This window comes from Nyctereutes procyonoides, unplaced genomic scaffold (genome assembly GCF_905146905.1).
Source record: "Nyctereutes procyonoides isolate TBG_1078 unplaced genomic scaffold, NYPRO_anot_genome, whole genome shotgun sequence".
Classification (NCBI taxonomy): domain Eukaryota; kingdom Metazoa; phylum Chordata; class Mammalia; order Carnivora; family Canidae; genus Nyctereutes; species Nyctereutes procyonoides.
In genome coordinates, this window is record NW_026575043.1 from 2730260 (window position 1) to 2754180 (window position 23921).

General features: G+C 44.4%; 1 protein-coding gene across 3 annotated transcripts in view; it reads right to left on the bottom strand.

The window, feature by feature from the left end:
• Nucleotides 1-8424: 8424 nt before the first annotated feature.
• The window catches only part of CARMIL1 (capping protein regulator and myosin 1 linker 1), a 325852-nt gene continuing 310355 nt past the window's right edge, over nt 8425-23921 (bottom strand). Inside the window, exons 34-38 of one of the 3 annotated variants that reach the window (XM_055322434.1) lie at nt 23586-23667; nt 21849-22061; nt 18860-19000; nt 16357-16503; nt 8425-9483 (exon numbers count right to left, since the gene is read on the bottom strand). In XM_055322434.1, coding sequence (XP_055178409.1) covers nt 9347-9483; nt 16357-16503; nt 18860-19000; nt 21849-22061; nt 23586-23667 — 720 coding nt within the window. In that variant the 3' untranslated portion in view covers nt 8425-9346. Of the gene's footprint in view, nt 9484-16356; nt 16507-18859; nt 19001-21848; nt 22062-23585; nt 23668-23921 lie in introns of all 3 variants that reach the window. The other 2 variants (XM_055322433.1, XM_055322435.1) reach the window with 2 other exon arrangements.

Consider the following 23921-nt stretch of genomic DNA (forward strand, 5'->3'; position numbering starts at 1 on the left):
AGTCAGGAGTCCAACATTCAACTGACTGAGCCACCCAGGCACCCCAAATTCCTTATTTTTAAATGAGGATGATAATGCTACTTCCTCCACCCGGATGCGGTGAGGACTGTATAAGGGGTAAAGCATGTGAAGTGCCTAGCACGCAGCAAAAGCTCAAGTCATGTTTCCTATTCTTACTACCATTTTCTCCCTCTTTCTGGAGGAATTTCAGAAGGCTCCTAACTATTCTTTCTCTGTTTCTTCACCTGTGCATTGTGAGTGATAGTGCATTGGAAAGCATTTCACAAATGCCAGAAACTTCTAGGAACTAAAAGCATTGTATTGGCATATTCCATTGAGGGGAACAAGCCAAGTGAGTGAGGGACAAGGAAGCCTGTGAGCACGGGCTGGCAACAGGCAGCAGCTGTGGGTGAGGGCGGGCACAACACGGGAATGGGAAGGAACAGAGCTGCGAACTTGAGCCAAAGGGTCCCCGCAGCTTTGAAAGCTCCCTGGAGCCCTCAGCTCTCCAGGGCGGCCCCCAGGTGGGGCGGCTCTCTGGGAGGGCTGGACCAGGTGTGGTTTCCAAGGAGAGGGAATGTTCACAGCCCGGTGCTGGGCATATGGCAGATGTGTAAACATTTGTTAATGAAGAGATCACGGCCCATTTCTCCTGCAGTGGTCAGAAGAAGTGGCAGCATCACCAGGGAGAAGCTGGAAGGGGAACTCCTGGATGTTTCCAGAACCCAACTTATGCAGCTTCTGCTAATGGAAAACTAGTTTGCTCTCCTAAACAGGCCACCAGGGCAGACCTGCTCCCCAGAAGGCATCATCCCTCAGGCCAGGAAATGCCAAGAGGCTGATGGAGAAGAGCGGGCTCTTGCTCCCCCACTCCCTCCTGCAAAACAGGGTGGGATGCTGTGTTTGCAGGGGCAGGGCAGCTGGGTTTGTAGTCCCAGGGGTTCTTAGAATCTCCATGAAGCCTACTGATATGGATTATAAATATGTCCCATTAAATAAGTTCAACATACCTACTTTTAAACTGAAATATTTTTAATTCAGTTTGTTCAAAGTTGATGCCGACTGGTTCACCAGAAAGCCAACTCTGAGCGAGACAGTGTTGTGTAAGAGGGTTATTGGAACGAGCTCTTGGGATCAACACCTATAGAAAGGAAGGAAGGATCGGGACTGGGTAGAGGGCAAAGTGGAGCTATGATGCTCTAGAGGGTTCTGGATGTGGGATGACCTTCCACAGCTGTCCTCGCTGGGGGTCAACAACTGGGACCTCTTACTCAGGCATTGTCCAGCCGCCAGGGGTGGGGGCATGACCTTGGGTAAGGTGACTAGTGGCAGCTGATGCAGTAAACCTCTTCTCCCAGAACTGAGGTCTGGTTCCTCCCAACACCCACCACAGTGGGGGAGCATAAGTTAATAGGAAACCATATTATTGGGATAAAATAGTCGCCTCCTGCCATCCCTGCCTATTTCCTTGGCACGTGGAGAGCACTCATTCTGTGAAATGACATCATTTGTTCATCACTTTATTTTCTGTATCTTTTTTTAGACCCTTGGCTCCCTGAGTTCAAAGCTACATGAGTCAGATGATGGGAACTTTGTCTTTGCAGACCAGCACCTGGACCATTTCCTGATGCATAACAGTTGCTCAACAAACATTGAACAAGGTAACTAGATGAGAGGTTGGCCAGATGCCTGACTTGTGTCGTAGATGTTGGGAGTCAGAGAAAGAGGGGAGCGAATGTGCTATGCAGCCATGTTCCAAGGCTGATGACTTGGGGACCCAGGGCAGTAGGCTGGACTTGGAAACACTGTGCCTGAGGCTATCACTGGGGGCTGGCAGCCCCTCCAGTCTCTGGGTGCCTGATGAGTCTTCATCCAGTCTGGGCCCCCCTGGGGAAGAGAAGCAGGCAACAGGCACATCACGTCCTTCCTTCACATTCTACAAGGCACCGCGCTGTGGTGACGTTGGCCCCAGCCTTGCCAAGCACCGAGCCCTGCTCCCTGCAGTCCCAACACCTGGTGTTTCAAAAGCAGTGTGAGTGGGATGTCTGGGTGGCTCAGTGGTTGAGCATCTGCCTTGGGCTCAGGGCGTGATCCCAGGGTCCAGGGATCGAGTCCCCACATCAGGCTGCCCGCAGGGAGCCTGCTTCTCCCTCTGCCTGTGTCTCTACCTCTCTATGTCTCTCAATGAATGAATAAATAAAATCTTTTTTAAAAAGGCATAAAATCGGCAAGAGACCCACGTGGTACACGGGGCCCTTACTGTCACCGTCCCTGCCACAGTGGATCCTTTAGCATCAGTGCTAACAACAGGGAGCATGCCAGCTGTCTAAGTGGTCCTGACATCCCTGCCTTCACCTCGGGGTCTTGCTTTGTTTGCTTCTCACGAGCAGTTGGAGAGCTAACTTCTGGTCAGTATTCAACTAAATAAAATCGGATTTAGTGAGATGGAAGATTCTTCTTCTCACCCTTTCTCAGAAGAATCAATCTAATTCATGCTGCTGGGACTTTGGTAATCTCCTCCTCCCTCTTTCAACTGAACACATTAGTGACATAGACTTTTTTTTTTTTTAAGTTATTCAATGGTTGGAGCAGTATAGGGAGCTACTTCAGGACGTGCTATCAGCCCAGAGATCCTCCTAGAACTGGCACTGCTTTAACAAGACTGAAGTGGTTGCTTTTTGTGCTTGGACAACCCAGCCAACCCCAAAGTCCCCTTGGGGCCAGCCCCTTCTGGACCAGAAGACCCAAGGGCCCAGCAGGAGGATGGGCGGGGGTGGGGGCGGGGAGAGGTCAGGGTGCTGGAAGGTGCCCAGAGGCCTATTCTCATGCAAACATTCGGCCCAGCTGTGTAGGCTGGGGTGTCCACTGTAGCTCAGCTGTGTGCTGAGGGAAGATCTGTTTGTTCTGGGGCTGCAGGCAGGCTGTCCCCAGAGTGTACCATCCCTCCAACCAGGAATCCTCTGGGGCCTTTATCTTCTGTAATTCTTGTGCTTTGACATCTGGTTCCTTGCCGACACTGGAAGGACGCCCCTCCCAGGGCTAGCCAGTTCCCAGAGATAGGAAACAGTTCACCTGGGAGCGTGCTTTTCATATGCAAACAAGCCAATCGGGTGCCCACTCATGCGCCTGCCCACCTCTTCTGTGGGCTCTCACACTCAGGGTCACTGTGCCCCTGCCCTAATCACACCTAGGCCAGGTACCAGACAACACAGGACAGCCACAATATTCCAGAACCCACCAAGATGATTCAAACCAGCCAGTCCTACACTGCTTACCGTGCCTTGTCTCTTCCTTCTCGTGGAAATGCCCATGTTCTCCCTTCTTTCTTCTGCCTCCTGACTGAGCACGGTGCCTCCTGTGTGGCCTGTGAGGCGTGGTGTCCTCCCCACTGTGAGTAACCAGCTACCTTTGCAATGGCAGGTGTCTCCTGATCTATAGACCTCACCATGCCTCAATATAAAACATATTAGGCCATAAAAAAAGAATGAGATGTCGCCGTTTGCCATAACATGAGCAGACTTTGCTGATGTTATACTAAGTGACAGGTCAAATGAAGACAAATACTGTGTAATCTCACTTACATGTGAAATCAAAGAAACAAAAACCAACCAACCAAACCAACCAAAAACCCAGACTCTTGGACACAGGGAACAGATTGGTGGTTGCCAGAGGTAAGGGGTGGAAGGTGAGCAAAATGGGTGAAACGGGTCAAAAGATACAAAATTCCAGTAATAAAATAAAATAAATCACAAGGGTGTCATGCACAGCATGGTGACTGCAGTTAATAATACTGTCTTGCAAATATAAAGTTTTTAAGAGACTAAACCTTGAAAGTTCTCATCAGAAGAAGAAAAGCCTTTTGTGACTATGTGTGGGGACAGATGTTTCCTAGACTTACTGTGTGTATATCATTTTGCAACATATACCGTTAGCAAATCATATTGTACACCTGAAGCTAATATAATATGTCAATTATGTCTCCATTAAAAAAAACATATATTGGCCTCCTAGGCTCTCTCTTGGAAGACAAAGCCCTCCTGCTGCTCACTTTGAGGCAGGAAACCATCTCGCTTCTCATTTCTGACTACAGCTGAGACCATGCACCCTGTGTCCATGCCAGCCTCAAAGATTATGCTTTACACTGAAGTTTGAGCTTTTATTCTAACTCTTTAAGAGTCAAATTTATTGGGGCACTTGGGTGGCTCAGCGGCTGAGCATCTGTCTTTGGCTCAGGTCGTGATCCCAGGGTCCTGGGATTGAGTCCTGCATCGGGCTCCCCGCAGGGAGCCTGCTTCTCCCTCTGCCTGTGTCTCTGCCTCTCTCTCTGTGTCTCTCATGAATAAATCAAATATTTTTTTTTTAAAAAAAGAGTCAAATTTATTTGTGAGGAGCAAAGAAATCTGAGACACAGTTTGTAGGTCTCAAATGCTCTGTTCTACGGGACCATGGACCTTGGCAATTCTGGTGATGGTGGCGGGCGGTGACCCACATTCCAGACCCTCCAGCACTACCCGGCTCCAGCCCACGCTGACCAACTCACAGAAGCACATTTGCTGCTCGTCCATGGTCGGAGTGAGACAAACAAGTGTAGATCCCAGCTGGAGTGAATTTTGGCTGCAGCAGGGGAGCTTTATGGCCTGTGCAGGTGCAGCGGTTCCATCCTGCCCTCGCTTTGTGTGTGAGTGGGCTGGGTGTGCACACCACGCAGCTCACTGAGCAGACAGCTTGCCCAGTACCCAGCCTGTGCCAGGAGGAGGCTGGGAGACCACCAGGAGCCTCACAGCCTGCTTTGAATTAGATCTCCACTTTATCCCGTCCACATGCAGGAGACACACATGAAAAACTAAGGCACCAGAAAGAGAAGAAAATTGCATCCTTTCTTTGCAACCTCCTGGGTGCCTCTGCCTTTCCCACTCTGTTTTTAGCAGTCTGGGAATGGACTTGGGCTCTGGGCTCAGGAAGTCCGAGTTGGGAGTGTGGGGGTCTATTTGGAGCATGTCACTAAGGCAGAGCAGGACCCTGAAGGTAGCAGGAACCACAGCGAGGGTCTAAAAGCTCTGTTCCTCCCTTTACAGCTTGTAAGCAGGTGGAAAAATGGGTCAGCCTCCTGGGCCTTCCCCTGTGCTCCCCAGAAAAGCTGTATGGGGCACTGGCCAGGCTCCTGCTCTGCCTTAAGAACAAAGAGGGACAGGGCAAGAAGGAAGGCACCACAGGGTCCCCTCACTGTGGGGTCCCTCTTGGGTGCTGCTCTCACTCTAGCAAGTGACAAATGTTAAAGCATTGTTTCAAGACCATCTCCATTTAGGATTGTCAATGTGGGACTGAGGACAGCTGCAATTTCTTGATTGAAAAATCAGGGTTCTCCTGCCTTGGATTTTCTTTCTTATTTCTTTTTTAAAGATCTTATTTATTTATTCATAAGAGATACAGAGAGAGAGGCAGAGACATAGGCAGAGGGAGAAGCGGGCTCCCTACGGGGTCCCAGGACCCCAGGATCACAACTTGAGTCAAAGGCAGATGCTCAACCATACAGCCACCGAGGTGTCCCGCCTCCTGGGATTTTCTGTTGTGACTTTTCATTCTTACATCTTTTCAAAAGAAAAGGTATCATCTGTTTTCCCTTCGAGTTTGCATGATGATTTTCTCTGGGAAAATCTTTTTGCAATCAGGGTGTTAAGAAGGGTGGTCGACAATTGCGAGCTCAGGTGGGAGGTGAGCCAGCACCGGGTGGCAGAGGCTTGAGGGAGGCTTTAGTCCTGCCTGTGTTTCTCCCTGTCCTAATAAACCAGGGCTCGATGATTCTCTTCCTGTATTTTCAGTAGCCAGGTTTTTTTTTTTTTTTGTTTTTTTTTTTTTGCACTTTGACTCCTCTCCAACACCTGACACATGCCTGACAATTGCTGGCCAATGCCACATGCAAGGTAGACCCCAAATGACGGATGTGAAACTAAGGAAAAGTAACATTGGAAGGTGGTCCTGCACAATCCAGCCGCATGTCCGCCCAACAAGCAGAGGTGATTCCTGGATGATTTGGCCCCTGCCTGGCATTCCTGAGATGGACCGTGAATTAGCCTCATTGTTAGTTCCAGGCTTGTGCATGGCACAGGCAGGAACATCATCATTGTAATGTGGCTTAGTGGGAAGATTCCCCTCTTAGGAGTCGTTCTGCTTCTGTGTTAGGATTTTCTGGGAGGCTCTGGCCCTCTCCATACTCAGGCCCCTGGCCATCTGGCCATTCCAGTGGGTTTTGGGACACGCAGCTCCCGGTCTCCTCTCTCATGATTCCCTCCTCTCTCATGATTCCCAGCACTTAGCTTCCCTGGGCCCTGAATTCAGGCACAGCTCCCTTCACTTCTACAGCATGTGAATCAAGATGTGGGTGGATTGCCAAGTCCTAGAGGACCTGAGAAATCAGTCTACTCTCTTCCTTGAAGGTATCTTTCTTTTAGAGATATGTAATAAATTGCTACAAACTGAATGTTTATATCTTCACCAAATTCTTATGCTGAAGCCCCCCTAATGTGATGATATTTGGAGGGGGGGGCATAGGAATGGTGATTAGGTCATAAGGGTGATACCCTCATGAATGGGATTCCTGCCTTTAAAAAAGAGACACCAAAGACCTAGCTTGTCCCTTCCACCATGTGAGGACACGGTGGGAAGATAGCCCTTTGTGAACAAGGAGGCAGGAGGTCACCAGACACTGAATCTATCAGCATCTTGATCTTCGTTTTCTGGCCTCCAGGGCAGTGAGAAATAAACGTTTGTTGCTTAAGCCACTCAGTCTATGGGCCTTTTGTTATAACAGCCTAACGGGACTAAGACAAAAATTCTAATATATTCACAAAACAAACACAAAAGCCCACAGCCTTTGAGGAAAACACACTGGCCTTCAGCTCAGCAGGTACACATCTTGTGTTCTTGAACTTGGCTGGGGGACACGGGGTGCAGAGGAGTTGTGGGTGTTCAGGTTCTCCAGCAAGCAGAGGCCAAGGTGGGATTAGACCACAGAGATTTATTTATTGGGGAAATGTCTGTGAAGGATGAATGTGGAGGGAGCAGCAGGCAAGGTGCGGCAGCAGGCAATGATGCTGGCTGACCACTTGTGGAAAGCGACAGGAAAGGAGACTTGGGTAAAAAGAGCTTGAGTAAATCCTGGTCTGAGTAAGTCCCAGTCATACCAGTGGAAGGTCCTAGAGCACCGGATGCCCGGTAGAAGCCCAGGAGTGAGGGTGTCATGGCTTTGGCACGAGCACTGTGGTGGCCCTATAGGTGTGGGTCGGCAGGTGTAGCAGGTGGAGGCAGTCACCCCTGCCCCCCATCATTTTCTCTTGAACCAGCATCTCAAAAGGTATCTCCTGACTATCATCTTGAGGGAAAATGAAGGATTCTTGCTTAGCTGCCTGCCTCCCTGGTCCATAGGCTGTATCTGTATATACTCCAGATCTTTCATTATTGCTTACAAATCGGCAATGGCTCCTATTTGCATACAGTTGAGTTCCATCGCCTAATACAGCACCAAGGCCGGCCACTACCTGGCCTTCTCCCTGTTCAGCTCCTGTGCCGAAATCCAGAGAGAGATTTCAGGTGTGGTCTTTACCAGATACTATTCCAGGTGAATGTGATCGTTTGCTCTACGATGAGCCAGAATTCTGCGCTTTATCTCCCCACAACTGCATCTGGTCTAACATGGGTCATATCGTGTATTTATGGGGGACATTACTATGAATCAAAGTCCCTGTATTTAGGAAGGTGTTACTTCAAGGCCCTGTGCAAATATCACCTCCCCTGAGGCCTCCTGAGCATCACAGACAGAATAGACTCCCCCTTCCCACTGCAATCTGTTGACCACGAGTGTAGGCTCCATCATGCTGTATACGGCCGTTGGCTCATGGAGGCTTATCTTTATCCTGTTTTTCCTACTTTGATAGCCATTAGAGGTGTCTTTTCCTATGGGATCTATGACAGCAGGGCTGCATTTGGAAGAAACAATCTTTTATCTGTCTGCACAGAATCTCATGCAATGGCAGGTAACCACATTTCCTGGCACTCAGTCTATGCCAGGTGTGTATGTGTGTGTGGGGTGGAGGACAGTCATGTCACACATGCCCCGACTGGTATGATTCTTCTTGCCAACAGTCAACCACACTGCTTGTGATTTCAAAACATTTATCGTTCATGCTTGTACCCCTTGCATGACCCTTGATCTGAGGTAATGGGAAGTGGATCAAACTCAAAATGTAAATTTTTTATTAATTTCATGTTTTTCCCTAAAGGTGAGAGCAAGCAATGGATTAGCAAGCTACATTTATTTTGAGTATAAGAAGTTTGGTTATCTGGCATCTGTGATCAGGATTTTGGAAACAAAAGTTTACTACCACAAAGCCAATCCTCACTTGAAAAAGTAACCAGAGAAGGTCAAAATTCCACTTGTAAAATCATTTTATTGGTATAAATATACATATGAATAAAATACCTCAGCCTGTAATGTAAGTGAATATTTGTGAAATGTCTTAAAAAGAGTAGTGTTTTGATTTTTACAGGTGTCCAAGTATTCTTTGTTAAAATCATACATTAAAAGCTAATATGCAGACAGAAATTAAAGGCTTCAAAAATCACGAATATTCATAAAACTTCATTCCAATCAACTATGTACATTCACCTGGGCACATGGTAGGATCAGCCATGGGCCTCTCTCTGTGTTCAACTGTGCTTCTTGATGATACTGCAAAGGTCACACTGACCAAATTTAAATTTACAATTCCACATCAGGAAGGAAGAAGTTCCCCATGGGAGAATGTAAAAACCATAGCCGAGATCTAATATATATAATTTCTACAAATTATTTATTAGTGTGCTTTGTTAATATACTTACACTGTGCAATTGCATACATCAAGAATAAATTGCTCTATTGAGTCAAGTGCAGATTTGACATGGGTACCTGCAGCAGTACCCCACTGTCAGCCGGTGGTGTTACCTGTGTATATGTATCCAGTTACTTTGTTTACCTCCAAAAACTCATCTTGCAGGGCAAACTTTAGCTGCCTCAGAGAAAATTCAAGTACAGCCCATGGATAATTGCTGGCATTCACTGAAGGCATGTGAAGGAATGCTTCAAAATCAAATGCCATCGGTGAGGAGAAGACCAAACAAATGTGTTTTGATCCCCTTCCCTGCCCCAAATGGGTCTGTTTCAGTTTTCAAAAAGTCAGTAAAGAAAGAAGGTGAAAGAAAAGAAAAAAGCACCAAGAGAAGAGCGTCGGAAGTAGGAAGAGGTGTTGTCCTCGATTCCTCTCTAATGGCTAACAGAGCACCCTGCGCAAACAGACTTCTGCACAGGGACCTTTACACAAAAATAAACTCTTTTTCTGCTTCTTCCCCAGAGTCACTAGACTTGCTGCCTTGGTGGCCATCTTTACTGGAGGACCATGGCTTTTGCTCTTGGTACTCCTGGGCCTGCTGGCCCCAGCTTCTCCTTGAAACTGAAACAGAAAGAGAAGGACTTCATTAGGGTCAATACACACAGTACAATCAGTGGTCTGACCAGTGATGGGGTGAGATGTGGGGGCCCCGACAGGTGGGAGGGCTCACAGGACTCAGGCACACACAGCTTACCAACTATGTTTAGAGACTTGAGATGAAAATTAAGAACAGACCAACAAAAACGGAAATGAAGTAAAACAAGAGAACATAGAGACCCCAGTCTATGAGAGGGCAAACCTGTCATAGCTGTGGTTGAGAATCTGGGGTGAGGGTGGGAGAAAGAAGGGGACTCCTGACCCTGCACACCCCGCCACCCCTGGTGCGGCCGAGAGAACAGGACAGCCTGGCAGAGTCGCAGCGGGACAGATGTCCTACTTGATGCCTTCTGCCACCATCTAGAGTTGGCTGCCTCTGCTTTGGGGCCAGGATGGGAGGAAGGGCCCAGCAATTGTGCTCAGGCCTTTCTGAGCTTCAGCAAGCCTCGGTTTTACTCTCTAGGAAATGAAGAATTTAAAGTCTTGTGAAAAAGGAATGAATCCTGCTGATGGTAGAGTCAATTTGGAACTAGGCTCCTGGGAAGAGAAGTGCCAGTCCTGCTGCCTGCTCTGATGACACATAAATGTGAAGGATCCCCTGTGGCTTTACAAAGTGATGATGGGAGGATAATTAGTGGAACTGAGCCTTCGGTATCTGTCATGTCAGGCACACTCTGCTGTATGATTGCTACTCCTCCCAACTACTCTGGAAGGGAGGTTTTGTAAAACTTGGAATCTGGATTTAAACTGGATCTCTCTCTTGGGTCACCTGGGCAGCTCAGTCGGTTGAGCATCTGACTCTTAGTCTTGGCTGATCATGATCTCAGAGTCCTAACATGGAGCCCCGCATCAGGCTCTGTGCTTAATTGAGTCTGCTGGAGATTCTCTCTCCCTCTCCCTCTGCCTGTCCCCCTGCTAGTGGGCTAAAATAAGTAAGTAAAATCTTAAAATAAAAAGTAAACTGAATCTTTCTCTTCAAAGACCATGTTCTTTACAACTAGAACTCAGCTTCACTGGTACCATATACCTCAAGGCTATTAAGGGTTATTACATATTACTCACCAAGCCTATTGTACAGATACCACTTAAGCTAAAAATACCATACCCCCATGTGTATTGCTTAAAAGAAGAAAAAGCTTCCTTATCACTCAGAAGTTCAAAGGATCCAACCAGGAACAGGCCTGGAGAGTAACAGGATTCATCTGATGCTTCTCATCAGCCTGATTTTAGCATTATGCTAAAAATTCATCTTGCCAGGAACTAGCTATTTAAATGCTTAATTCACTAAAGAGTGTTTCAGGAAGTAAAAGCTCCTGAAACCTAATAGTCAAAACACAAACATAATAAAGTACTTCCCTTGCAAATATGGTTGTCAGGGCCAGATTCTGATCTCTAGACAATAAACATTTAAATTTGGTTAATTACATTAAAGTGGAATTATCCAGTATTCTGAAAAGGATAAACCTTTCAAATCTCATCATAAAAATAAGTATTTTTCAAAAATTTGACCTCTTTTTACCCAACACTTTTGAGTAAATTCTCAGATGGAAGGGAAAAGTGATGAATAAATATCACAACTGATTTTATTCTTTAGTTTGTATTGTGTAAAAAAAAATTTCCTTTGAGAGCTGTCAACAAATCAGTTTGGGGCAAAAGGTAAATAATTTTCTATATATAGCTTGTCCTTTATCACAAAATCAATTTGATAGTAATACACAGAGTCCTCTAACTTTTCAGCTTCTGCATGTGCTATGAACAGGAGAAAGTAGAGCAAATTTTTATCTTCATCTCGAAGACACTGCAATAATCTGACCCCAAAATAGAGCATTACTAGGAACATCATGCTAGAAAATTCTCTTCATTCCCTTTTAAAACCAAAATGAATTGTTCTTGTGTATCAAGTGACTCAAAAATAAATTTCCAACATTCTAGGTTCAAAAGAAGAAATAAACACGGTGATACACTGCTTATTTGTCTTCAGAGCAAACATTATTTCCTCTAATTCTTAGATTAAAAAGCTTTTCATCTCTCCTAGTGGTTTAGTTTCCTCAAAATCCCAGGCCTACTTCATGTCTGTGACATCAGTGTCCTCTCTAAAAATGGAGAAATTCAGGCTATCAACAATGTTTATGTCACAGGTAAAAACCGACCAAGGTCGCTGGAGTGCAGAGTAGTGAAATTCAGAGAGATCCTACATAGGAATCTCCCTGCAGAAAGCAGACTGTCCTTCAATCCACATTCAAGTGACACTGGTTCTGAGTCCTCCAGGGCTGGGGGGCAGGAGTGGGGGTGGAGGACGTGGCAAGGACACAGCAAACATTAATAAGTTAACAGGTTGGGTTTTAGGTTGGTGACACAGACCCAATACCAGTCATGAAGGCATAAATTTTAATCTGTCCAATATGGTCACTGAGAGGAATAACAACATGGTCTCTCTAGAGGCCTGACAAAAGCAATTCACTAAGGCAGTGACTCTATTTAAAAATTCATTTTAGGGTCTCCTGGGTGGCTCGATTGGTTAAGTGTCTGCCTTTGGCTGAGGTCAGGATCTCAGGGTCTTGGGATGGAGTCTGGCGTCAGGCTCCCTGCCCCTCTTCCCACTCATGCTTGCTCTCTCTCAAATAAAGTATCTTAAAATAATTCATTCTCACAATATTCACTTTCATTGATTAAACTCTACCACTTGTGAATGTGATGAGACTAGCAGCGGGCTGGCATTTCCTTACATGGCAGGGAGGTCAACGAATGGACAAGAAGAGCAAGCAGGTGATATCAGGGAACGAAAATCAGACAAGTAGCCAATGTACTCTCAGAGCCTCTCGCCTTCTCATTAGTCCAAATCACTGGTGCAGACAACTTTGTAGGGGGAATGCTCTTTGTCAAGTTTGTTTTCCAGTCCTTAGGCAGCATCGATTTGATTACATATAAATAGGATGCTAATTACAATTTTATTGAGGTAGGTTTGGTCAAGCTTCCACTAAGGAATACTCCAAATAAGATTATGTCTGCTTGAAAACTCTAGAAATTATTTTAAAATATTTAGAAAATCCAGGCTTTTTACTAATTCAGATGAACCTTCTCCTACACAGTCTGAGTTAATGCTAAATGCTTGACTTTATGCAGGATTAAAAAAAAATCAAATTGTTTTACTACACTTCTCTAATGCAAGTATCTGTACAGTTAACATGCTGGGGGAGCTGTGTGTGTGTGTGTGTGTGTGTGTGTGTGTGTATACAAGTGTTTCTTGCCATGCCACGTACCATTAAAATTATAAAAAATACCTGAGTAAGTGAACAGGTAATTTATTCAATACAAACACTCTGCGTATATTCACACCTCACCTACAGTGCCAATGCCTAGTACAGAGAGGCTCAAATATGAAATCTGTCATTCTTAAAGATGATTTGACTTTGTATATATCACACATGCAAATATATATATATTTATGTGTATAGACATGTGCTAATTTTAAAGCTTCCAAAATGTGCATATAAATTCAGAATGAGAGATGCATTTGAAAATTGGAGCTTTTTTTCCACTTTAAGCTCCACTGACATTCATATTTCCCAGGAGGAAAACATGATGACCTTAAAAATAACATTTGCTAGCTGGCTCTGTTTTTTTTTTTATACTTTCTGGTAGGAGCCCAAACAGCTGACAATTGATAAATTTCTTTTCAAGAACTTATATAAGGGTAGTAGAACCCAGTTCTGGTGAAAAAAAAAAAAAAGTAGAATGGAGCACCAGCTTACCAAAAGCCATGGCCAACATATTGGTTGGCTACTGGTTGGATTATATAAGAATCAAGTGACATATAAAAGGAATCTTAGAAGATGGGCTGAATGAACAGGATACATCATGATACACACAAAGACAAAATCAACTATTTTTTTTTCCAGAAAATAGGACATACTCTAATGAAAACAACACAGCTTATAATGAAATGCATGACAGGAAATTCCAAAGTTACAGATATTTCCAGGAAAAGAAAGTAAGCATTGTACCTGTGCATACTAACAGAGCCACACAATTAAAACAGTAATCATGATACAAATATGCAGCATGCTTTGAGAACAATAGCCTCTGTTTGTTACATGGATACACGATTTAGGGAAAGAAGAAAGCTGTTTTAGCATAAACGAAGCTGCTCATAAAAGATCCAAAGGAAAGGACACAGCATGGTGTAACAGAATTGCTCTGCACAAAATGCCATTTGTTAACCAGGAACTAACTATTCAGAAAGCAGACTGCTTTGTGGTTCTCAAGAATGAAGACAGGCAACTGCAGGAATCGGCACTAACAAAACAAAACGAAAATCTTTTACATAAATTTACTTTAATTGAAGCTCCTGTAAAATGGCTTTTTTGGTTCCTGTCAGTATTTAAAGAAATCAAGGTAGAAAAGCAAATACAAGATGGTCCTGTTGACTTCCATCGAACTTTGATGCAAGCCCAACACAATGGGGATTGTAAACCAGAGAGGAGGTCATGGAAAAACCTGCGAGAGGCACAGAATTTCTTGCCTTCCTATGGTTTGGCTTATCCCTGTCTTCAACCTCCTTTTTTTTTTTTTAATTTTTATTTATTTATGAATTTATGATAGTCACAGAGAGAGAGAGAGAGGCAGAGACACAGGCAGAGGGAGGAGCAGGCTCCATGCACCGGGAGCCCGACGTGGGATTCGATCCGGGGTCTCCAGGATCACACCCTGGGCCAAAGGCAGGCGCCAAACCGCTGCGCCACCCAGGGATCCCATTCAACCTCCTTTGACTCTATCTCAAAGCCTTCCTGCAGGATCAGTGTGGTCCTGGGGGCAGTCTCCTTGAGCCTCGTGTGAGGTGCTTTCAGTGGCTTCTCAGAAGAAATGACACTGCATCGCATCAAGGTTCTTTGTTAATAATCAAGTGATAGAAGTCAGTCAATACAATAGTTCAAAATGCAAATTTCCTAAATCTAGAAACATCTATGTGACTTTATCAAAAGAGACAATATAGAGACAGAACTTCTGACTTAATATACTCTAAAAGTAACTCTGCCTCTCTTGAGAAAATAAATGTCTGAGGTGTTTATGTAATTTTTCTATCATTTGAAGATAAGAGATTTTTTTGAAAATGTCAGAGAAAATCCCTTGTAGAGAGAAGAGTTATTGTTAGCCTGTGTCTATAAAGTCCACTGTACAGAAAGTCCATGCGCATGCACATGTGTGCATTCCAATAAAACTTTATGTACAAAAGCAATGGGACATAGTGTATTTTTTTATTATTATTATTATAGGGTCAAACAGGGTTCTGCCGTAGTGGCCATGGAATCACTGTTATTTATTTAAGTTTTTAATTGAAGTATAGCTGACAGATTATTTAGTTTCAGGAATCCTTTAGAAGCTTCTCCTGGCCCAAACAGAATGTTTGTATGTGACCTACGCTGTGGGTCATGTCCTTAACTCCATCCAATCTACTCCATCATCTAGCTAGTGTGTGCCAGATACTCAGCAAGTCAGAGCACACAGCTCATCCAATGGCATTGCCCAAGAACGTTGGTTCCAAAGGTTGTTGCTTGTGGGGGGACCAGTAGATGCTTTATCATTGTTTTGGTTTTTAAACCTCTGTCAAGGAAAGTCCTCAAAGACAACAGTTCTCACTTGAGGCACTGTACATAAGTCAGTGGGTTGTTAAGCTGTAAGGTGGGTCATAAGACATAAACTATCAGTAACACAGTGCTCAAGTTTGAGAATAGTTTATCCTCTTGTAGTAAAGAAGTTATTCCTACAATAAGATCACTTCACTGACTTGCCATCTGGGGTGCTTTCTTAGAAGGCCATGAAGGGCGTGGGGTTATAGCTTGAATACTGGGCCACACCATGCCCTTAATCACTGGGAGTCTAAATACTCTCACATGTTAACCCCTCAGAGTTTTACAGGAAGAAAAGTACCCTGTTTCAAGGGAAAAAGTACTTCAAAGGAATCTCATATATCAGAATATTTTATATTTTTTCCCTTCTTTTCTTTTATGATACTTTAAGACTCCCTTTCAAAGATTTTTTCAAGGCAAATTTATAAAAAGTTATCAACCAGCAAGATCATAAGTACTGAGTCACAGAAAAGATGTTTTGTCTCTGAATCAGCTACACTTGCTCTAACATTTCCCAATGGAGATGAAAGCCCATTTGAAATCTGTCTTTTTTGTCTCCTGGGGCTATCTCCACCTGAGCAGAACACCAGAGTTTACCACAGTATCAAATGGAAGATGGGTGCCAGAGAGCAACTGCTATAAAATTGAATAAACCGTTCTTAAAGGTTGAAAAGTTAATTGGTACTCTCTCCTTCTCACTAAAGGGTCATCAAATGTCCAATGGAAGATCGTGGGCATGGTGTGAGGTCTAGCTTTTTACCGATCCTTGCCTGAAAGAGGGTAAGGTAAGATGGTTAGGCCAATACTCTTGAAAGGTAGAAACTCTGTTACTCTATGAATTTCTGATCCAATCCCAATTAAAATCTAACAGAAGAGTAGAGAGATAAAGAGGACAGGAGGCATGATCCCAAATATAAAAATAAACCTACATGATCAAAAAATTTGAAAGGACAAGTCGCCCTACTCAGAAGTAACTTGATTCGCATCAGGATAGTTTGTAATTTTAGATTTTTAAGTCAATGCTTTTTGCCCCAAAGGGAAGGGAAGGACCATCCTGTTGCCATTTATGATTAAAAAAAAAAAAAAAAGCAATTGTATGAATAATCCCTGAGCCGGTTGTGGGATAGACATTATTCAATTAAAGTCTGTTTTTGTTAGTGCCAGTTTGTAAGCTTTGGGTCAGTGAGGGATGATAATCGAAGGCTCTAACCATTTGTTGGCTGTGACTTCCTGTGCCCAATTGCATTCACTTCCTCTTCCGCAATGGTGGAGTACAGTTTTGAAGATCTTTTCCCTCCACTGGAAGGCTTGTCACTGTCATGATCTGAATGTCTTTTGTAATAATCTCCTCTTTGCACTACTGAGGAAAAGGGATTCGTTTTACCCTTTATATTAGCAAATACATCAATGTGCCGACATTAATATAAAGAATACTAATACTAAAAATTAAAGTACAAGAGAACCCACCCCATTTAGGATGTAAGGAACCTACAGCGTTGGTCCTACACAGATACACCATTATCTACAGAATTCAACAGCCAACATTATGGAAATGTGGTGCAAAATGAGGTGAGCTCCGAGTCTGCCCCCAAAAGGTGCTAACAAAAGGCCCCTGGGTTACCAATTTGATTTCATGATGGGTTAACAAAAATCACATTCACTATGGAATAATCCAGAAGAATCATAGCAATTTACCTGTTTCAGAAATTAGTTGGGCACGCTAGTCCAAAGGGAGGCACAGAACAAGGAAATGAAGTAACCAGCATGAATAATGCACAAGAAAATAGGAATGAGCACATCAGGAACATTTTCTAATGAAAAGGACAGGGCTCATAAGTGGCTATCATTTCTGGGCCAGCAGGGCCTGTGAGCTGATAAATAAACTGAAGTTGAACTCCTATCACCTTGGATGTTTACATACTGTTCTCAGACTGCGTGTGTATTTTCAGTTCAATTTCAATACGAGGTGACATCACCAGAGTGATCTCTGTGGTTAACTTATTATGGATCCCAGATGCAAACTCTCCAGTCCCTACCTACAAAGATGGGGCATGAATCACTTAGAGCGTCTGCTCTCTGCAGGGTGAGGGGCGAGAAGAGGAACCAAACATCTACCCCAGAGCTCTGAAATGTCTAAAGAGCAAATAAGTTCCCCAGGAAAGAACACCTGATTCTTCCCAAAGCAGCTAAGGGCATGCTAGTGTTGTTCATCCATTTTAACTGGAGGTGCGCCATGTTCCCTGTGCTCAGGAGGCTGGTGGGTACCTCCAAGCCTTGTTTTAATCATGAGCATCTAAAAAACATCACTTTCCATAAATGTCAAGCAATTTTCGAAACGTCCTTACAAGTAAGATTGCAAAGTTGGCAGCTGCAGAAAGAAGGGAAAAAGAGGGTAGGAGTGGGGGAGGGGCTGCCAGGGACATGTACTGGCTCGAGTGAGTCTGACTGGACACCACCGAAGGTTCTTCTTTCTACACTAAGACTTCCAAGGGCTGTGGCTGTAACACCAAGCCCTGTATTTGTTCATTCCATGTAAGAGGACTAGAGGCCCCAGCTACCTTTCATGGCTTTAGTTGGTCTGTTTGACATGAGTGGTTTATCGGCTTTGGTCAAAACCCTATCTTCTTTTATCTATAGCCAATAAGCTATAAGCCAAAGCTTATACCCACCAAATGAATCTGCAAAATGGAGAGGGGAAAGCAGGGAGTATTATTATTTTTTTAATTTATTTTTTTATTATTACTCTCCCAAGTCACAAAGATAGTACTCAGAAATACTTTCTATTAACTGTGACACAAGACTACCATTAATAAAAGAAAAAAATAAAAGAAAACATGCCAATGGAGGAATATGTCAGAGCCAAAAAGTTTAAGAATTCTGAGGCATCAGACATCTAAGATAAAACAAAGCAGCCCCAAACCATAACAAAAGCCATCTGGTCATGGGTAATGACTCGTGTGGCTCTGGAATTTCTTTATAAGCAGGGGCTTAGAGATGGCAATTATATTACTTTTTATGAAGTACAGAACCCAAAAGTCAATGATGTATTTGACAGAATGAGGGAGGCGGGTGAAAGGAACGGTGGATGCTGAACCCACCCCAAAAACCTCACCTCTACTGATCACTCTTGATCTGATTCTGGGAGATGGTACCCAAGTTCCAGGATATTCTTGCTCTGCTGCTACCCCAGCAAATTAGAAGCAGCAAACTGGGTATAGTGATTTCCTGAAAGTCCATGAGAATAAGGAATGTCTGACCTCATGATGGAGCAAGCATAAGGAACTACAAGGTCTCTCGGGCCTGCAGGGCTGCTTGTGAGCCACAGCAATGGTAATTTACAACCAGTACGAGCTTTGCTTGTAAATAAGGGGACCTAGAGGCCTGTAAGTAGCACCAGATGAGTCACAAAATATTGAAGGCATTCCTTACCTGCTGGGAGCCAGTTCAGGAGCACCTAGTGATTACAAAGAAGTTAAACCTTGGGTTGGGGTGTCCAGTATGCCTTCAGTCTCTGTGTATGGTCCTTTATTAAGCTCCAGTGTCATCAATAATGTTGAATCAAGTTTCTGAGTGAGGAAACTGCTCTGGTTCCAAAATTTTATTCGAAGGGATGCTGATTTAAATTCTAAGATATTAGTTAAGTCCAAGATTAATTCCTTTCTCTTGAAAGAACTCTCCTCGGAGAAAGTGAACGTAAAGAAAACATTTCTTACCTTCCTGGGAAAATGTCCTGGGACTGGGCTGGGGGCTACTCTGGCCATCTCTCTCCTTGTCCGAAGGAACTTTTTTCAGGACAGGTGGAAGAAGAGCAATTTTAGAGGAGCCGGGGCTGGATGGAGAGTCTGGGATGTCCTCTGGGGAGACACAAACACATGAATCAAAATGTTCCATGAACTGGATTCCTAAAACATAAGCCAGGTGAATCTTTAAATACTAACAGCCAATAATTTTTTAAAAGCATCATCGAATTTTTCTGGCTGAAACTTAATTTTGTGTTCCTGCAAGTAATATCTACAAACAGTAGGGGAAAAATAATTAAAACTCATGAAAGGTGAAAAATCTCTAAAACTCACAGATAGAGGTGAATTTATCTTACAGATGCAGAAAATTTTAATGAGCTGATACTTGAAAATTACACTGTAAGTGAACTCAATGTTCCTTCTGCCTCAAAAGACACACAACCAAAAGACACAGAAGCTGTTGGATTTTCTTCAAATATGTAATATTTATGATCCCCTGCCTCTACCTACTGATGAATCCAGTGAAGTGGTCATGAAATACATACAAACATATTCCTATGGAATGTGGGTGCATGTACCTATCTACACATACTGAGAACACCACGAGTAACTTGGAATCACTGACTTTTAGAACCAAAAGGACTTTAGTGATCACTGTATAGGTGAAGAGATTAATAAATGAACTGCTGAAGGAAATGACGACAAAATTGGCTATGATTAAAACTCTAGTTTCTTAATTCTAAAGGCTGTTCTATTTCATTTTGACTGAAAGGATTTCCTAAATTGTGCTCCTTCTTCTGCTCTGTTGCTGGCGAAGTTATTTGAACTTGGCATGTGTGTCTGTGTGTGTGTGTACAGAGAAGATAATTTTTGGTTAGGTTCTCCTCAGCCTTCTACTTCCAATTCAACTCTCCTACATGCTTCACTACCTGAACAGGACGCAATAGAGCTCTCCCTGCCCAGACAACCTCTCAGAGCCATGGAGAGGAAATGAGAGAACGGATTTCAAAGTGTCTGTTGAATTCTCAAGTGCTATAAAAACAAACTAGTTTGTGCATATAAATCTTGGTATACTAAGTGCTAAGATACAAACGAACACATTTAACAAATAAATTGAAAACAGAACCTCCATGCCACAGAATATTGGGAACCCAGATAGTTTGACATTAAGAATTTCCAACGGGGGAGCCGAAGCACTCTACAAGCAAGGTCCATTTTATAAGAGTCATTCTCAGGCAGCCCAGGTGGCCCGGCGCTTTAGCGCCGCCTTCAGCCCAGGGCGTGATCCTGGAGACCGGGGATCGAGTCCCACGTCAGGCTCCCTGCATGGAGCCTGCTTCTCCCTCTGCCTGTGTCTCTGCCTCTCTCTCTCTCTCTCTCTCTCTCTCTGTGTGTGTCTCATGAATAAAGAAATAAAATCTTAAAAAAAAAGCCATTCTTTTACTGCAGAGCAGACTAGAGCTACACCTTGCTGATGAAGATACCAGCCTGCTTTTGAGTCATTGAAAAGAAATTTTTAAGTGTTTTTTTGCCTTCATTCTCCCCACTCTATTACGACAATATTTTGTGCGCATAACAAAATGTTTTGTGTTTCTCATCATAACAAACTTTGGTTTGACGTGATTCCACTGTCCTTCGGTAGCTGTGAGTTGGAGACTGGGCTTTGGGTTTCTTTAAGGACCAATGGGCTATAGAGACCAGCAAGCTTAACTAGCTGGCCGCTTGGTGAATGAAAGACAGGTTTGAGGGAAAATGGGAAATACCCACAAGTGGAATAAGTTTGGGTATGTGCAACACTGCTTTTTTTCTCATTTCCACCCAGTCCTCTGCATGTTGATGAATGGCCATGATGAGCCGCGTGTCTTACTTTCTAGTATGCATGCCCATGGTGGGGGAGGCCGTACCCCCACAGCTGGGGGAGCCCTAGTGTCTGCCTGCTGCTCACCAGCTGTGGGACTTGCCATACTGAGTGTCTCTGGGCCTCACATTCTGCATCTGGGGAACAGAGCTGTGGTGGGAAGATTAGAGGTTTATCCACATTAAGCACTTACAACAGTACCTGGCACAGAGTGAAGTGTTCAGTTCAGATTAGCAGTAATGATGGTGATGAGCATAATCCGACTATATGTATATAATCTACCCTTATTTGCCTAATTATTATAAGAGAATAAAGTGAAGAGGTGATATGGGGTTTATTATATTATCTATCTAAAAATTCTTATAATAGACCACTGGGGCAAACAAATAACTTTTAAAAATCTTAAAAAAAAAGAAAAGAAAAGAAAAAAGGACCTGATATGAAATACCAGTTGCAGGAGAGAATAAGGCAGTGTCTAATCCATTTCTGATATTTTTAAGTTTCTTCTTTCATCAGTTTTTCTAAACAAGAGTCAGAAAACTTTTTCTGTAAAAGGCTAAACTGTCCACATTTCAGGCTCTGCAGGTCAAACGGCCTCCATCAAAAGAACTCAGCTCTGCTACATTAGCACAAAAGCAGCTGGAGACAACACGTATACAGATGGCTTGGCTGTGTGCCGCTAACGTTTTATTTACAGAAACAGGCCCATAGTCTGCCAGGTCCTGTTCTAAACCTTAAATCTTTCGCAGAACATTCATGGTGCCCACCCCTCATGCAAGGCCTTTTCTGAAGCATCTGTAGACTCTGGAGACAGTTCTCAGAAAGCCCAACTGAGCCCTGCAGATGGGCCAACCTAACACAAGACTGTTTTCTCTTTGGCCCTCTAACCCGGGGCCTGAATGCAGGGATAGTCCCAGAGTCCTCGCGCCTTGGTGTCAAATAATGAAACCCTTCAGCCTTTGTTCCTCTGGAAGCCACTGGCCAGTTTCTGGGACCCCTCCTGTGGAGCCCCTGTGGCCGTGTTCACCAGCAGCTCCTGGAACTGTCTGTGGGGTCCTGATGCAGCTAGCCCTGCAGGCTGCCCCTGCCCAGCACAACCCTTACCAGGCCGTGAGGTGGTTCTTGGTTTCTGCGGGATGGTGGGCCGTGCTGCCAGGCTGGGTTTGGGGGACTGCAGGAGGGGCTTCGGGCTGGTGGGTGTGCTGGACGAGCTCCGGGACCTGGAGCCCACATCCACTTTGGGCTCTGCTTTGGCATTCTTTTCTGGTGTTCCCAAAATGAAGCGGTTCTCCGGAATGCCTGGGTGCAGCTTAGGCACTAGTGAAAACGGGTACAAAAAGCACACTTTATTTTAACATTCAAAGGTGAGGGGCACCTGGGTGGCTCAGTGGTTGAGCATCTGCCTTTGGCTCAGGGCGTGATCCTGGGATCCTGGGATCAAGTCCCGCATCAGGTTCCTTGTGATGAGGCTGCTTCTCCCTCTGCCTCTCTCTCTGTGTCTCTCATGAATAAATACATACAATCTTTAAAAAAAATCAAAGGTGAAAGAAAGAAATTATTTAGAGCTAGGAGAGTTCTGGTCTGTCTGTTCTGTCTTTTCTCCTCATGGATATTTCAGAACTGAACCATGTCGTTCTAGCATGCTTGTAGAATCTAAACACGCTGCTGGAAGACTACAGCTCTTTGTGGAAAATCAATGAACTTAGTGCTACTCTTCTTTTTTTTTAATTTTTTAATTTTTATTTATTTTATGATAGTCACAGAGAGAGAGAGAGAGAGAGAGAGAGAGAGAGAGAGAGAGAGAGGCAGAGACACAGGCAGAGGGAGAAGCAGGCTCCATGCACCGGGAGCCTGACGTGGGATTCGATCCCGGGTCTCCAGGATCGCGCCCTGGGCCAAAGGCAGGTGCCAAACCGCTGCACCACCCAGGGATCCCTAGTGCTACTCTTCTGATCATTCCTGACTACTCCACAGATGGCAACCTTAAGTTCAAGCGTGTCCATGTCCATACTAACATATGGAGAGGATACAGTGCTTAATGCATCTGAAGCACTCAGATCTTTCTCCGATCTGGCACGAATACAGGCAGGTATGACCGTAAAACTGTAGGTGCCTCAGTTCTGGACAATCATCATCAGGCAGGGGTCTGGCTGCGGGTCCTCAGTGAGGGGAGTACACTGACATCCACAACCTCCCATTTAGCAAGAACTGTGGCAAAGGCTTCAGGGATGTAATCTCATGCCCCACCCTTGCCCTGCTGTTGCCTTAAGCATGCAGACAACCGAATGAAGCAAGATGGTTAAATGTGAGCTACATTCCAACTCTTCCTGCAGGAAGACATTCCAGCACAACACGGGAATTTCAAACAGCAAAGTGAGATTTCTGATGCACAGTTTGTAAGCCACCCTCTGGTTCCCATCAAAAGTGTCTTATTCTTTACCATACCCAAAAAGTCAGAAGGACAAAGGATATTGGATATTCATGCTGAAAGGAAGGGACACTCCTTCATATCAAACAAATGGACCTTCTACCTACCATGTGTGGCTTATTTTTAACATCAGACATGCCCCTCCCCCAACTCCTCGGATGTCCACAGTTTGAGAGCTCTTATCAGAGGCATTTCTTCCCTTTGGGAAATTGGAACTGGTGCCCCTTCCAGGCACACAGCTCTGGGAGTGGGAGATGCCGCTGAGGTGGAGCTGCAGCGGGTGAAGGGATGTGGCCTTTAGGTGCAGGCTGACAACACATTCTCCTCTCTCATTTCTATTTTTCTTCTGTCAACTATGTGTGACTCCGGAACCAGGAGGGAAAGTGTTCTTCCTTAGGGGGTGATGGTCTTACCTGCACCACCTCCATCCAAACGTTCTGTGCTGCCCAAGGCCAGGCTGGAGGAATCCTGAGAGATGGCATCATTCCCAAGCTTCTAGAAAATTCAAGCACACAGCCCCAGCAAAGTGCATATTTATTTAAAATGTAAGAAAAGAAACAAAGCAGAAAATAATTGTCAACAAATAATGGCCCCTTTACTGTTGTCACACTGTGTCCCACCTCTCTGTGTCCCTGGGTGCCTGCTCCTGGGACAAAGCTTGGAGGAACAGGTTCTGTTCTGTGTTTATAATCAGGGTTCTGGGGTCTGGAGTGTGGCCAATGCCCCAAAATGATTCCCCCCAGTGACAG